Source organism: Colius striatus, chromosome 4, assembly GCF_028858725.1.
Source record: "Colius striatus isolate bColStr4 chromosome 4, bColStr4.1.hap1, whole genome shotgun sequence".
NCBI lineage: Eukaryota > Metazoa > Chordata > Aves > Coliiformes > Coliidae > Colius > Colius striatus.
The window spans coordinates 95,024,037-95,038,405 of record NC_084762.1 but is presented as its reverse complement, the minus strand read 5'-3'; the positions used below and the strand labels follow the sequence as shown (position 1 = coordinate 95,038,405).

General features: G+C 45.5%; 1 protein-coding gene across 13 annotated transcripts in view; it reads left to right on the top strand.

Moving 5' to 3' along the window:
• The window catches only part of TSNARE1 (t-SNARE domain containing 1), a 511,254-nt gene that overhangs the window by 108,052 nt on the left and 388,833 nt on the right, over positions 1 to 14,369 (top strand). For 12 of the 13 annotated variants that reach the window (XM_061995192.1, XM_061995197.1, XM_061995196.1 and 9 more), the window contains one exon: positions 13,826 to 13,948. In XM_061995192.1, coding sequence (XP_061851176.1) covers positions 13,864 to 13,948 — 85 coding nt within the window. In that variant the 5' untranslated portion in view covers positions 13,826 to 13,863. Of the gene's footprint in view, positions 1 to 6,707; positions 6,764 to 13,825; positions 13,949 to 14,369 lie in introns of those variants that run through there. The other variant, XM_061995195.1, reaches the window with a different exon arrangement.

Here is a 14,369-nt window from a genome sequence, read left to right as displayed (position 1 = left end):
AAAGCCAGTCAAGGTGCTCACTTCTCCTGTTGGAGAAATTGTGTTGTGGTTTAAAGACAGAGGCAGAAAGTCATTGTGTGAACAGCAGATTGGTGTGGCATTAAGGACCACTTGAAATAATAAAGGGATCAGCCACGGTCTCCATCAGTGAGGGGTCTTGGCAAAGGTGAATGAGTTGGAAAATTGAACACACGTGGTGGGTTTTTTTTCCCTCTCCAATATGTTCAGCTGCACAGTGCAGGTTCAATGGAGGTTTTTCAGCAAATTCACTCTTAATTTGGCAGGAAAATTGCCTCACAGCCATTGCTGACCTCAGGCTTTGATCTGTGATAGACTGACACAGTGCATTTCTGAGCATCTTCTGGTTTACTTTTTCTTCTAATTCTTCTGGAAACATTCAGAACCCACCTGGACAAGTTCCTGTGTTACCTACTCTATATGATCCTGCTCTGGCAGGGAGGTTGCACTGGATGAGCTTTGGAGGTCCCTTCCAACCCTTAAGATTCTGTGACTCTGTGATTCCCATCCCACTGGGAAGGGGAGGAATGAGTGAGTAGCTGAGTGGTGCTTAGTTGCTAGTGGAGGATGTGTATTTTTGCCACTTGGTTTTACTTTATCTCACTATTATTTGGAAGTCTTTTGTAGTCTTGTGTGAAGATACACAGTTGGTGTAACCATAGAAGCACAGTGGGCAGAGCAAGGAATAGAAATGCCACAGAAATCTCTTGTGAGCAGAAGCCAGTGGTGTATACAATCTGGGTCTCCCTGCCTCTTCATGAGCTAGGCCATTTGTATAAAGAGGGAGAGGTGATGAGTATTTACTTGGATGAACTATTCCTAAGGTGTTTTGCATGGGTGTGTGAGTCAACGTGGCCAATGTGGAGGTGGATGAAGCTCAGTCTTGAATGATCTCTAAAGATCCCTTCCAGCCCCTGCCATTCTATGATTCTATGATTCTTGGGGAAAGGCAAGGACTAATGACTTCATAGTTATGTGATGGTTACATAGTACTTGGCTTCATGCCTGTGTTGTAGATATTGATTGCTTGAGGTTGCGTTGAACTCTATTTCTCACCTTGGCTGTGTGTGTTTGTGGCTCCCTCTTGCTGTCTTTTCAAAGGTGGCCTTTGTTTCCAGAGCATTCTGGGTAAGTCCCAAGACACCCTTTGGCTCCTGTCAAGAATCAGCATCTTGAGTTGATGCTGACCTGGGCTGCTCACGTTCACTGATTTTTGAGCCTGTTTCATTTTGCCTTCCTGAGTGCTGACTTCTCACTGGGAAGAAACTTTGAACCTGCTTCACAGCAGCTCATTGGCTTTCTTTCAATTCCCAGTTAAAAAAGAAAACACCACAAAACACAAAAAAACCCCCAGACAGACCATGACTCCCCCCTAGTCTTTTTCTTCCCCAGATATCAATCTTTTGAGCCTACTATCCATCACATGGCCAGTGTGAGAGTTTGTTAATTCTCTCCTCTCCACAGCCATCTGCTGATTGATTTTCACCATGCTTCTCTGACTTCTGTCATGGTCTTGGTAAGAAACCCAAGATGAAGATGCCAAGTTGTTTTCTGTTTCTTTAACAAATCTCTACCAAAGGTAGAAGTAGATCCTTGAATTTCCCACTGTGTACTGTGCCATAGAATCATAGAAGGATAGGGGTTGGAAGGGGCCTTTAGAGCTCATCCAGTCCAACCCCCCTGCAGAAGCAGCTCCCACCTAGATCAGGTCACACAGGAACGTGTCCAGATGGGTTTTGAAGACCTCCAAGGAAGGAGCCTCCACACCCTCCCTGGGCAGCCTGGGCCAGGGCTCCCTCACTCAAACACTACAACAGTTTCTCCTTATGTTAAAATGGAACTTTACTTTTTGCTAAATCATGTTGTTTTATTATTTAGCCTTCTGCAGGATTTCTTTATAATAAATGTGTGATGTTGGGCTATGGGGAAGCAGGATCTTGGGATTTAGGGATCTATTGCTTGATTAATTCACATCCTTTCTTTTACCCAGCATCTCCTTCCCCTACAGCATTGCAGGTCTGTCAATCAACATGTTCCTGTGGGCTCAAAAGTAGACACCATTCTCAGATATATTTCTCCCTGTTCTGTTAAAATTCAGTATAAATTTATAAGTGCCATTCCTGATTTTGTTAAGCTGCCTTAGTGTGTTGCAGTTGGTCTTTGTCCATTCGTGCATGGACGTGTGTTATAATGAATCAGTTTAGTCTTAACATCACAGGAGCAAACTAGACACTGGTTCCTTCTTCTCTGTGTTCCTCCTCCTTGGGTTGGGAGGGTTTTTATTGCAGTGAATAGTCATGAATATTGATCTTTTGTAGCCAGTGAAGAGGCAGGTGAAACTCGGATTTCTGAACTGCCTGGCAGTTTAATTTTGCTGTTCACTGAAATATGTAATACTCCTCTGTTTGTTTAGCATAGGGGTAGATTAAGGCTGTTCTACATGCAGAGCTCACAAAACACTAGACAACGTGGCACAAGACAGCAAGTAGAAGATGGCAATGCAGGAAAGGAGAGAAAGAAGAAAATCCATGGTGGTTTAGAGCAGGCACTGCTTGAGAGCATTTGCACTGGGGAAATTCAGGGCTGAAAGCCATCTAGATCGTGTTCTTCTGCAAGAGCTGGAAGAAATGTTGTTTAACCATTATTTTAACGTCACTTGAAAAAGAAAATAGGAAGGGTGACATCACATTTCAATCAAACTGAGCTAACAATGACCTAGCACTAAGTCATCTGAGCACTGCTATCCATATAGCCCAGAGCTGAACAGAGGAAAACGTTACATAAACTCAGTGGCAACAGACTCCAAAACATCTTGGGTCTCCCAAAGACAATCTTTCTTCTCTCTTGATCTAAATACCTCAGTATCAAGGAAGCCTGATTGCTTCTCCAGGTGAAAAGAAGTTTGGGTCCTCAGGGCTGACCTTGCTCTTGCAAACACTTTGTCATTTATAGCACTTGGCTGCTGCCTTTGGGATCCAAACTGTTTCAGCATGTGCTGCCTTGTGCTTTGAAGATGGAAGGCATCCATCTTTCCGTGGCATCTGTGATCCTTTTGATGGAAGACCTTTTCTAGCAGCCCTAAATACTTACTTTTCCTCTCAAGAAGTTTATACAGCTTAAACAGAGCATCTAGGAATCTGAGGTTCCCAAGCTAAACAAAATATACCCAGTCCTTGTTCTTGGCATTTGCCTAGGGCCAAACCTGTCTCTGATGCCACTTAGGAGGATTTGAAGGCTGTCTTCAGTCCTTTTGTGAGAAGACACGCAGTCAGGTTGACGTGGAGGAAAAGTCTGTGTATTGAAGTGGCAACTGGGACTGACATGAAAGGAGAACAACAGGCTTCCAGATTGCTTGCCTTACCTCTGTTCTTTGTGTCTGACACGCAGGCATTCGTGTAACGTGAGATGTGTGCAGATGACTTGCAGGCGCTCGTTCCTTCCCGTCTCTGTTGCTTGTGATTCCCTTCTCCTTTATGTCTCGTGACAGTCCGTCAGATCTGAAGTCTTCTAACGTCAAAGTGAGGTCTTTGATGGAGCCTTCATGGGCTTGGTGGGGATGGAGGTGCCTTGTGACTGACAGGAAAAGGTCTGCTGTACCTGATGGGTGCTGTTAGCTGCAAATGTTGGAAATGACTGACTGATTAGGCAGAAACTGTTCGTGTTGGATCTTCACACTGTTGCTGAGCTGGTGGAAAAAATGAGACTAAGTGAAGGTTGCAATCAAGTGTGCCGAGGCCATCCACTGCAATGAGGCCAGGCAGAGCTCTCAGTGTCATCCCAATGAGAAGCACAGAGAACCAGCTGTCTCTGTGGCTCAGTATAGATCTCTATGAAATGTCATGAATGTCTTATCTTGCCACCTCTGACTTCCCAAGCTGAGCTGATGGTATCTGTTTCCCAGACAAACTGCTTTGCTTCTGGAGACATCTACGATGGTGCTGGAGTCACCATCCCTGGAGGAGTTTAAGAGAAGGTTGGATGTTGCACTGAGGGAAATGGGCTGGTGGTTGATAGGGCTGGGAAAAAGGCTGGACTTGAGGACCTTAAAGGTTTCTTCCAGCTCAGACGATTCTATGGAAGAGAAATTTAACGTCTTAGAAAGCAATCAGGTGCTTTCCCAGAATAAGGCTTTGATGAGGAAGAATGCAAGAGGAGAATTTTTCTCATTGTTTCTTAGCAAATCTCCAGAGTAGCAGAAGCAGCTAATTTTCTGAGATGCTGTTTTCACTTTGCACCTACTCCACGATGCCTTGGGGCTGTGGGCGGCCGTTTCGCTCTGTAGTACACTTCAGCTGGAGGAGGGTAGACAAGAGCCTGCTTCAACGTGTTGAATCAGGTTGTTTACAGTCCTGAGTGACGTTGTGCCTGTCAAGTACTACATAGTTTTCTCTAGAAGTCTCTGGAAGCCAGTTCATTTTGAGCAAGGTGTTGTTATAGATATAACATCCTGGGTTTCTTTGAATGTTATTGCTGCCATATTTTTGTACCATGTCAGCTTAGGCTAGACAGCCTTCTCCTCAGGCCATGAGGACAGAGATGATTTCACCCTACAAGGGCCTTCCATCAGCATTAAAACTTAATTGGGAAGCAAAATGAGAGGAAGCATCTGTGTTGCTGTATTCCTGGCCCCACTGCACACAGGGCATGGCTCCTGGACTGCTCTCACAGAATCTCAAGGGTTGGAAGGGACCTGGAAAGCTCATCCAGTGCAACCCCCCTGCCAGAGCAGCACCACCTAGAGCAGGGCACACAGGGACTCATCCAGCTGGGTTGGGATGTCTCCAGAGAAGGAGCCTCCACAGCCCATCTGGGCAGCCCCTGCCAGTGCTCCCTCACCTCAACAGGGAAGAAGTTTTTCCTTGTGTTTCCTTGGAACCTCTTCTGTTCCAGCTTGTCCCCATTGCCCCTTGTCCTGTCATTATTTCTTCAGCTCATGGGCACTGCTTTCCTCGCTTTGCCTGCCCAAAGCCACCTGAGAACACGACGTTAATATTACAAACATCACAAAAGATCCTGAGGAGCATAAATTACCTCAAAGGCACAGACTGAAAAAGAAGAAAGTCATCCCCTACAGCTATTCTGATTGACCTCTGACAGTCGTGTTACGAGGCTCAGCAAGCACTTGGGGATTTGTGCAATTACACCAACTCCATGTTAAAACCATTGGTAGAAAAAAACCCGTGTTTCAACAGCAGAGCTTGCTGATGAATTCAGTGCTCTCTGAGAAAGAGGAAAGAGGCATTTTTCCAGGTGAACAGCATAAAGGTTTATTGAGTTTTGGTTTTAGTAATTGCAGGAAAACCTTGGGAAGAGAAGCTAAGAAGGGACATGTCTGTGACAGGAGTGACGGAGTCGAGGCTGGGGAACAAACTCTTAGAGTGGATCTGGTAAAAGCATCACACTGAAAATATGCTCTTTCATCTCATGACTTCAAAAACTTCTGTATTAACCAAGTTAGTCCTGGTACTCTGCAAATAGGAGGGTTCTCTCTCTGTGTTTCTCCATTTTCCAGGCAGGGAAATGGAGGCAGTTGTATGGAAAGTGAGAAAATGGTGAGTATTCTCCCTTCTTGTGATTTGTGTGTGCTGGTAAACAGGTCTCTTAAGAGAGACATGAAAGGAGGTCAGTTTGTTCAGTTCATCTGAGAGAAGGTTGAGAGAGAACAGAGAGATCAAACAGCAAAGTTCAAGAGGTGAGAAGATGCAGCTCTCCTAACAGAGTGGCTGGGGCTCATCCTTCATTAACTGGAGCCTCAGAAAAGCTCTTATGAAGAAAGAAGTGACCTGGTCTGACCAGAGGCTCTAGGAGATGATGCGTAAAGATGATTTGTGTGAAATTATCTGCTCTCTCTTTATGAAGAAGGTCAGGCTGGTTGGTACAAGGATTTTATCTGGGTTAAAAGGCTCAGAGAAATATATCTCTAGTTGATCATCCAGAAACGGAGGTGTCGTCATCACTAATCACTTCTGAAGCCCCCAGTGAAGGCAATTCTGCATCAGCAACATCAGTGGTAGAGCTGGGAATAGAGTACAAGAGTGCTGTGCTCTCACCACCCCCTACATAGTGGCAGATAATCATTTTCCAAACTGTCTGGTTTAATTTTCCTACAATCAACAGTTTTCCTTGTAGTAGCAATGCCATTCCCCAGGCAGGAGAAATCCTGGCGAGGGGTCCAGCAGTACCAACAGCCCAGGGCAAGGAATTCATCTGAATGCCTAGTCTTTGCTGCAGATGAGAATCAGCCTGCCAGAAGTTCCCACTGAATCCATGGCCAAGTTCCTAATGCTCTTTCCTGAGGAATCTGGAAATGCCCAGGGAGGGTGTGGAGGCTCCTTCCTTGGAGGTCTTCAAGACCCATCTGGACACGTTCCTGTGTGACCTGATCTAGGTGGGAGCTGCTTCTGTAGGGGGGTTGGACTGGATGATCCCTAAAGGTCTCTTCCAACTCCTACTGTTCTATGATTATATGTGATAGACCTGTCCTGAAAATAGGGGATGCTCAGCCTAGGATGCATGAAAATGCAAGAGTGGAAGTTGCTTGTGAGTCTGGAGGTTCTGTGTTTGTGATTGCTTCTGCAACAGATCACATTGCCTGTGTGACTGATCTCTTCCTCCCCTCCCATTGAACAGACACCACCTGCTCTTTGATGATGTGCCTTGGTCAGACATCAAGGAGGGACTACAGTTTGTGGATGTCAGATGCCAGAGGTTTCCCACAGAGACTGTGTAGTCTCCATCCTTGGAGGTATTAAAAACCCAACTGCACACAATTGTGAGCACATAAACCTTCTCTAGCACCTCCTGCTTCAAGCAGGAGGAGAGTGGCCTAGAGGTTTTCCTCAACTCTTGTGTGATGAATCACTCTGCCCAGTATGATCCAGGTCATGGATGAGAATGTTAAACAGGACTGCACCAAGGCCCCTGACCAGAGCTGGCAACTCTTACCACACCCAGATGTAAGAAACCCTTCCCGCTGTTGCCTGTTCCCAGAGGTGCTCTATCCTTCCTCACAGCCTCTCCCAATGTCCCACTTCATCCTTCCTGCTTTGGTTTACAGCTATTGTCTTGTTCCACACAAATGAGTGAATAGAATGTTTTCCTCCCTGTCTTTTGGCAGCAGCTCTGCACAGATTTGAAGGCTCAGATTTTCCCATCAATCCCCTCCTCTATAGGCAAAGCAATCCCATTTACTCAGTCTGTCCTAGCAGGTCATGTTTTCTTGACCTGTTGTCATTCTCCAAGTTCCCTCTAGATTCTCTTCAGTCTCTGGCAAAATCTTTGCTGGAGCCTGTTGCCTGCAGCTGAGATCTCAGCAGTGTGAGGTCAAGCAAAAGGTTTACTTCACCTGTCTATATGATTGTCATCCTATTTATACATCCCACGATGACGCCTGCCACTTTTACAGGAGTGTCACTGCAGACGTGTGCTCAGCCTGCAGTCTAGAGCATCCCCTCATCCTTCTCTGCAGCACTGGCCAGTTGTTCCCCATCCTCCATTCATGCATTTGTTTGCTGCTTCTAAATTCAGGCCCCTGCAGTTGACCTGAATTATGTAGTGTCTTCTTTGCTTTGTCAAACATCACTTCTGCTTTGTTAGGCTTATTCTGGACGCTGAAGCTGTCACCCAACCTCCCTGTTTGGTGTCGTGTGTGTGTTTAATGAGGCTAATCCCTGTTCCATCACCCAGCTCACAATACAAATGGAGAGAGCAGAGCCTGATGGACCCCACACAATTTCTTCTTTGGTTGTGACAAACAGATCACTGGGAGCATTTTTCTAATTGGATAAAAACAAAATCACCTGTGTCTCCAATCCATTTCTTCTGCCATGCAAGGAAGCCCCTAATTGCATACAGCTTGTAATATCTGCTGGTTTTCTGCTAACTCCCCTGCCTGCTGACTTGTTGCATGAAGAAGTTAACTTTGGTTTGATCTGACAATGCCAGATACATGCTGGCTGTAATTCAGTTTTGTACCATTCACTTTCAGTGAATTTATTCCAGTGTTTTTTCAGGAGATGGGAATGAAGCTCATGGGTTTGCAATTGTCTTGCTCTTCCTTTCTCCATCCATTTAGTGAATAGGCACACTATGAGCTCTCCAGTCTGCCAAGGGGTCCTTGAATGGCTCTCAAGCATCATAGGAGGAAAACCCCAGAATCCCAGAACTGAGATGGGAAGGAGCATCTGGAGGTCATGTTGTCAAACCTCCCTCCTCAGAGCAAGGTCAGCTGGAGCCCGTTGCTCAGACTCACTTTCAGTCAAGGCTTGAATATGTCCAAAGTTGGGGCCTCCACAATCTCTCTGCACAGCCTGTGCTGGTGTTTCACTACCCTCACCATAAAAACCCTGCAAACAAAAGAAATATTGTGTGGTTTTTTTACTTTTTAATGTGAAATTTGCTGTTATTTCAGTTCATCCCCACTGACTCTTGTCCTGTCACTGAACACCACCGAGAAGAGCCTGGGGCCATCATCATTACTTCCCCCATCAGATATTTAAACACATTAGTAACCCTCCTCTGAGTCTTCTCCAGGCTGAACAGACACAACTCCCTCAGAATCTTAAGGGTTGGAAGGGACCTTGAAAGATCCAGTGCCACCCCAAGCCTCTCCTCGTGTGTCAGATGCTCTCATTCTCTAATCATCCTACAACTGCATTCACTCCAATATATCCATGTCTTTCTTCCTTTTCCATTTCTTTCCAGTATACTCCTGCCTTTCTCAGTCCAACTCAACTTCAGAAACATCTGACTTGTCTGAAGTACTCTCTAACATATTTCTTCCACACTGGAATCTTACCTTTCATTCCAACTCCTAATTTTACTGACCATCTGAAGTGGAGAACACCTGAAGTGTCCCTCTAAGTGGAGACTGGTGTTTATAGGAGAGCTCTTTAAATACTTTTACCTCCTTGGTCTTACCTGCCAGTATCTTTCCCAGTCCAAGCGACATGGACCAGCCCTTTCTTTGAGATTCTACATCCTGCTATTATATTCACTGCATGATTCTACAGGATCTACAAAGCAAGAAGTAGTTGTGTGTGTTATTGAAATACAAATCCATGCCTCTGGCAGGATGGTTGTCCTTTTAATCTGACTTTGCTGTGGTTGTTCCTTCATTTGTATTTTAGATGATGAGGAGAAAGCTGTGATAAAATCTTTTTCTTGTGGTTTTTAACTCCTTTACTTCTTTTTTCCCTCCTGTATCTAGGATGTTAGAATTGGACAAGTCTCCCTGAGGAGCAGCAGACAAAAGACTTGGGAGGTGCCACAGGGATGGGGATGGAAATGCTTTTATTGCCAATCAAATTAAAGGCATTTAGATCTACTGTTCAATTTTCCTGTCAATATATTAGTGTGGGGTAGGAGTGTGGCTCCAGAGCTGTGTGAATAAAGGGTATTTCCACGGTTTAGTAGGATGGGGTGGGAGGTTGTTGTTTCTAAAAAGGTTGTTAAAAGTAAAACAAAATCTTGCATTCTCAGTTCCTTTTTTTTTTCTTTCTCCCTTTACAGGGAGTAAAAGTTTTAAAATGGAAACATGCTTTGAAAATGATAAATCAATATGAAACATTTGGAGTGCTGTAAAAGCTTTCCTTCTCTCCCCCTTTCACACCGCTCTGTTGGGGGAAAAAATAGAAGCATTCACTGTTTGCCAAAGAAACACTTGCCCAGTTGTAATCAAGTCATTTGACAACAGGGTTGTAGACTTTCACTCTGTGTTTGTTGTCTGTGGCCTTGGGGAAGTCTTGGCAACAAATGCTTCCACTTGTGTATCTCTGAAAAGAAAGGATGGGTCAGGACCAACCTCTCTTGATCTGTTCAAGCTTTTTTGTTGTCCCATCTCCCTGCTCACAGAGGCTTTAATCTGTAGCCATGCTGGGAGGTAAAGAAAATCAGATAACCTCTCATTCCTGCCCAGATTGTTTTCCTGTAACTGTCTTTTATGTGCCCTTATTTTCCCAAGTAAGGATCTCACTCAGCCTTGGAGATTGTGTCACTGTGGTAGCTGTGGGCAAGATTTGTTCCCAAGTCCATTGTAGGCTCCCAAGAAGAATCTTCCTCTGTTCCTTGTAGTGTTTAGTGGTTGCAAAGAATTCCTGTGAAGACATCATAGGTTATGTTTCTGTGATGCTAATAGTTATTCCATGCTTGATGTGTTTGGTTGTTGTGTCGTTGAGTGTCCTGGAAATGCTCAGTTTGCAGATGGCTTCTTTACCTTTTCCTCTCGTTCCCTTCCCGTTTTTCTGCCTCCCCCTGCAAATACAGGCTCTCATCCACTCTCTGTGTGGGCTGCTGCAGGTTGGCTGCCAAAGTCTTGCATTGAAGGCTGTTTTCTGAAAATGGTTTATTGCATGGGGGTACCTGCAGCCTCAGATGCCAGTTATGTGTGTATGTGGTACACAGGCAGGGTGGGGAAGTCACACTAGAATTATTCCCACTTTTAATGGGTTTAGCTTCCATCCTTTGCACTCTCAAGGCTTTCATCCTCTTTCTTGTGTCTGGCCAAATTAAGGGAGAATAGTGAGTGATTTCCTTTTGTCCCAGAGTTTCTCTGTCTGACAAATCTCTGCAGCAGTTTCTTTGTTTGGTTTCAAAACTTTGAAAGATAAGAGAATGAAGTAAAAGATGTTCTTTGCTCCATGTGAAGGAAAACCCAAAGGAGTAGTTGGAAGTAGACTGCTTTGTCAGTGCACCCCAAAAGAGACTTCATCCCTCTGCTGAGCCTTTTATCAATGCACACATCAGGACATTGTATCACAGAATTACACAGCATCACAGAATGGTGAGGTTGGAAAGGAGCTCTAGAGACCATCCAGCCCCCAAAAGCAGGTTCTCCTCAATCAGGGGGCGCAGGAACGTGTCCAAGTGGGTTTGGAAACCTCCCAAGAAGGAGCCTCCACACTCTCCCTGGGCAGCCTGGGCCAGGGCTCCCTCACCTCATCACCAAAGGACTTTCTCCTTCTGTTCAAGTGGAAATTCCAGTGTTCCAGCTTGTGCCCCATTACCCCTTCTCCTGTCACTGGGCATCACAGGAAAAAGACTGGCCCGATTCTCTCAACACCTGCACTTTAGGATCAGCATTATTAGAATCACCACTCAGTCTTCTCCAAGCTAAATAGCACGTGGCCATGGATCAAAAAGTTGTCACAAGCTGGAGGCCTTTCCCAGCTTGTCACATGTCACAGGGAAAGTGGCCAGTCCAAGCCATGTGCAGTTGGAGCATCCAAGCCCAAGACAGAGCATTGCATCCCACGTCATCCAGCCTCCCTTATCCCCTTTCTCAGGGCAAGAAAGACAAGAACCTGTTGGAGCAGGTCCAGTGGAGGCCATAAAATCATCAGAGGGCCAGGACACCTTTGCTGTAAGGAAAGACTGAGGTTGTTCATCCTGGAGAAGAGAAGGCTCTGGAGACACCTTATTGCAGCCTTTCAATACTTAAAGGAAGCTGATGAGAAAGATGAGGACAGACATTTTAGTAGAGTCTGTAGGGACAGGACAAGGGAGAGTGGTTTTAATCTAGAAGTGGGGAGATCTATCTAAATTGGGAGATTCACACTAGATATAAGAGAAAGAAATGACACTGAAGGCAGTGAAACACTCGAGCAGGTTAACCAAAGAGGTGCTAGATGCCCATCCCTTGAAACATTCACCATCAGGTTGTCTGGGAGTCTGAGCAGCCTGTTCTGGTGGAAGATGTCCCTCTGATGGCAGAGGGTTGGACTAGATGACCTTTAAAGTTCCCTTCCAACCCAAACTGTTGTATGATACTGCCATCACTCTGAAGGGTTGCACATGCTTTGTTAGAGAGAATGGTTTACTAGCCCAGTGATTTTGATTGCCCTTCAGTTACCAAATGACATCTATAAAAGGAAGTGCAGTGGTACTTCAGTCATCTCAAGGCAGTATGTCCTGTCCACTGGACTCTCCCAAGATGCTGTACTGCACCATCACTACATCCCTTCTTGAGGAAGGCCAGTGAGCAGTGTTGGCTTCTACCTTTTCTTGGGAATAAGTCTCTCTCCTCAGCCTCCAGTTTTTCCCTGTTTGGGACATTTGTTCATAGTGTTGGTGAAAGGAATCAGCAGCTGGATTTAGTCCTGCATCACACCCCAACTGATGCAGAACCTTTATCTCTTCCCTTGCTGCCATCATCACATAATCATCTGATCGTCTCATCATGTGCCATTGTGTCAGGAGGTTGGAGCATCCCTTTTTTTTATGGTATCCAGCAACAGGACAAGGGGTGATGGGCTGAAGCTGGAACACAAACAGTTCCATTTAAACATAAGAAAAACTCTTTCAGTGTTTGAATGAGGGAGCCCTGGCCCAGGCTGCCCAGGGAGGGTGTGGAGGCTCCTTCCTTGGAGGGCTTCCAGACCAACCTGGACACGTTCCTGTGTGAGCTGCTCTAGGTGGGAGCTGCTTCTGCAGGGGGGTTGCACTGGATGAGCTCTAAAGGTCCCTTCCAACCCCACCATGCTGTGATTCTGTGATTCTATGATCTCATTCCTTAGGGTTGGACTATTTTCGATATCAAAGTTATGGGACCCCACTGATATGCTGGGGGCTGCCTGAGGCCCATGCAGAGACAACACAAGCAGATGGGGAGCCAGGAAGGGAGAAGTATTCTTTCTTTGACAGTGCTGTATTGATTCATTCTGCTGCTACCTTAGGCCTTGCAGCTTTTTGCCTCCTTGGGTTTTTTCCCCCCTTTCTTTTTGTTTTAAACCAGCAAGGAACAATAACTCTTGCTACAATATTTATACTAGAGGCCCAGGAGCTTATAATATAGTAGTAAACTGTCTCTTTTGAGAGCTCATCAAGACTGCAGTATGATGGATAGACTCCTAGCCAGCTGCATTGTGGTAATGTTCCAGAAGACAGCATTACCCTTTTTTTTTGATGGAATGCCTAGACTTTGCCTTCCAGCTCAGGATCTCAAAGCACTTCATGAATAGTGAGGAATTAAAAGTCTTGCTATTGCTGAAACAGATAAATGGCTTCCCTTTATCACCAGAGACAATAAAGAAACAGGGAGGTCAAATGACTTGTTTGCCCCCCCAAATCAGCTGTGTCTTGGTGCTTTTATTTTGCACAGTGAGCATCTTGAAGTTTGGAGGTAGTCCTGTGGGTTTTTTTTTTTGTTTCCCTTACTTTTCTCCTTTTTTTTTGCATAGAATACTAGAAGGGCTGTGGGCAGTGGGTGGAGAGAAGTTCTGCTCCCCCTCTACTCTGCCCTTCTGAGACCACATCTGAAATCTTGTGTCCAGTTCTGGGCACCTCAGTTCCAGAAGGACAGGGAGCTGCTGGAGAGAGTTCAGCACAGGGACACTAAGATGATGGAGTGAAGCATCTGCCTGGTGCTGAAAGGCTGAGGGAGCTGGGGCTCTGCAGTTTGGAGAAGAGGAGAGTGAGGGGTGAGCTCAGTCATGTTTACAAATCCATAAAGGATGAGTGTGAGGAGGATGGAGCCAGGCTGTGCTCAGTGATGGCCAAGGATAGGACAATGGGCAACAAGTACAAGCTGGAACAGAAGAGCTTCCAAAGAAACACAAGGAAAAGATTCTTCCCTGTTGAGATGAGGGAGCACTGGCAGGGGCTGCCCAGATGGGCTGTGGAGGCTCCTTCTCTGCAGACATCCCAACCCAGCTGGGTGAGTCCCTGTGTGCCCTGCTCTAGGTGCTGCTGCTCTGGCAGGGGGATTGCACTGGATGAGCTTTTGAAGTCCCTTCCAACCCTTGAGATTCTCTGCTTCAGTCATTTACTTGTGACTTAACCCTATTGTATCTCTCTTTTTCTGTTTCCCTAGGTCTGAAGTGTAACCCTGCATCCCTTGCTATCTAGAAAATGTCTTATGGATCCATTGATGGGAGTGGCTTTGGGAGCAGGAATCCTTTTGGAGGCCCTTCGAGACAAGGCTATCAACCTCTTGGTAAACTATTGATCCCTTGCTGAAATCTCTTCTACTTTACTCCCTGGTGACTGAAGTTTTCCTTGCTCATGTTCAGCATGGCTGGTGTATAAATATCACTCTCTCTATAGAGCTCATTCAAATGATTTTCAAAGGTGAAACCCACACTTTTATTGGGGGGGATTTGATTTACATGATGAGGGACCACGTCTGACTATGCTGTGGTGAGTTGATGCTGGCTGGATGCTGGATGTTCACCAGGCTGCTTCATCACTCCTTTTTTTTAACAGCAATAGAGTAGGGGAGAAAATAAGATGGAAAAAAGGCTTGTGGGTCAAGATAAAGGGAGATTAGTGGAGCAAAAGGAAAGCTCTATGTGGAAGCAAATGAAAACAGAAGGTTTATGATCTCCTTCCCATCTGTAGGTGATGTTCAGCTGCCT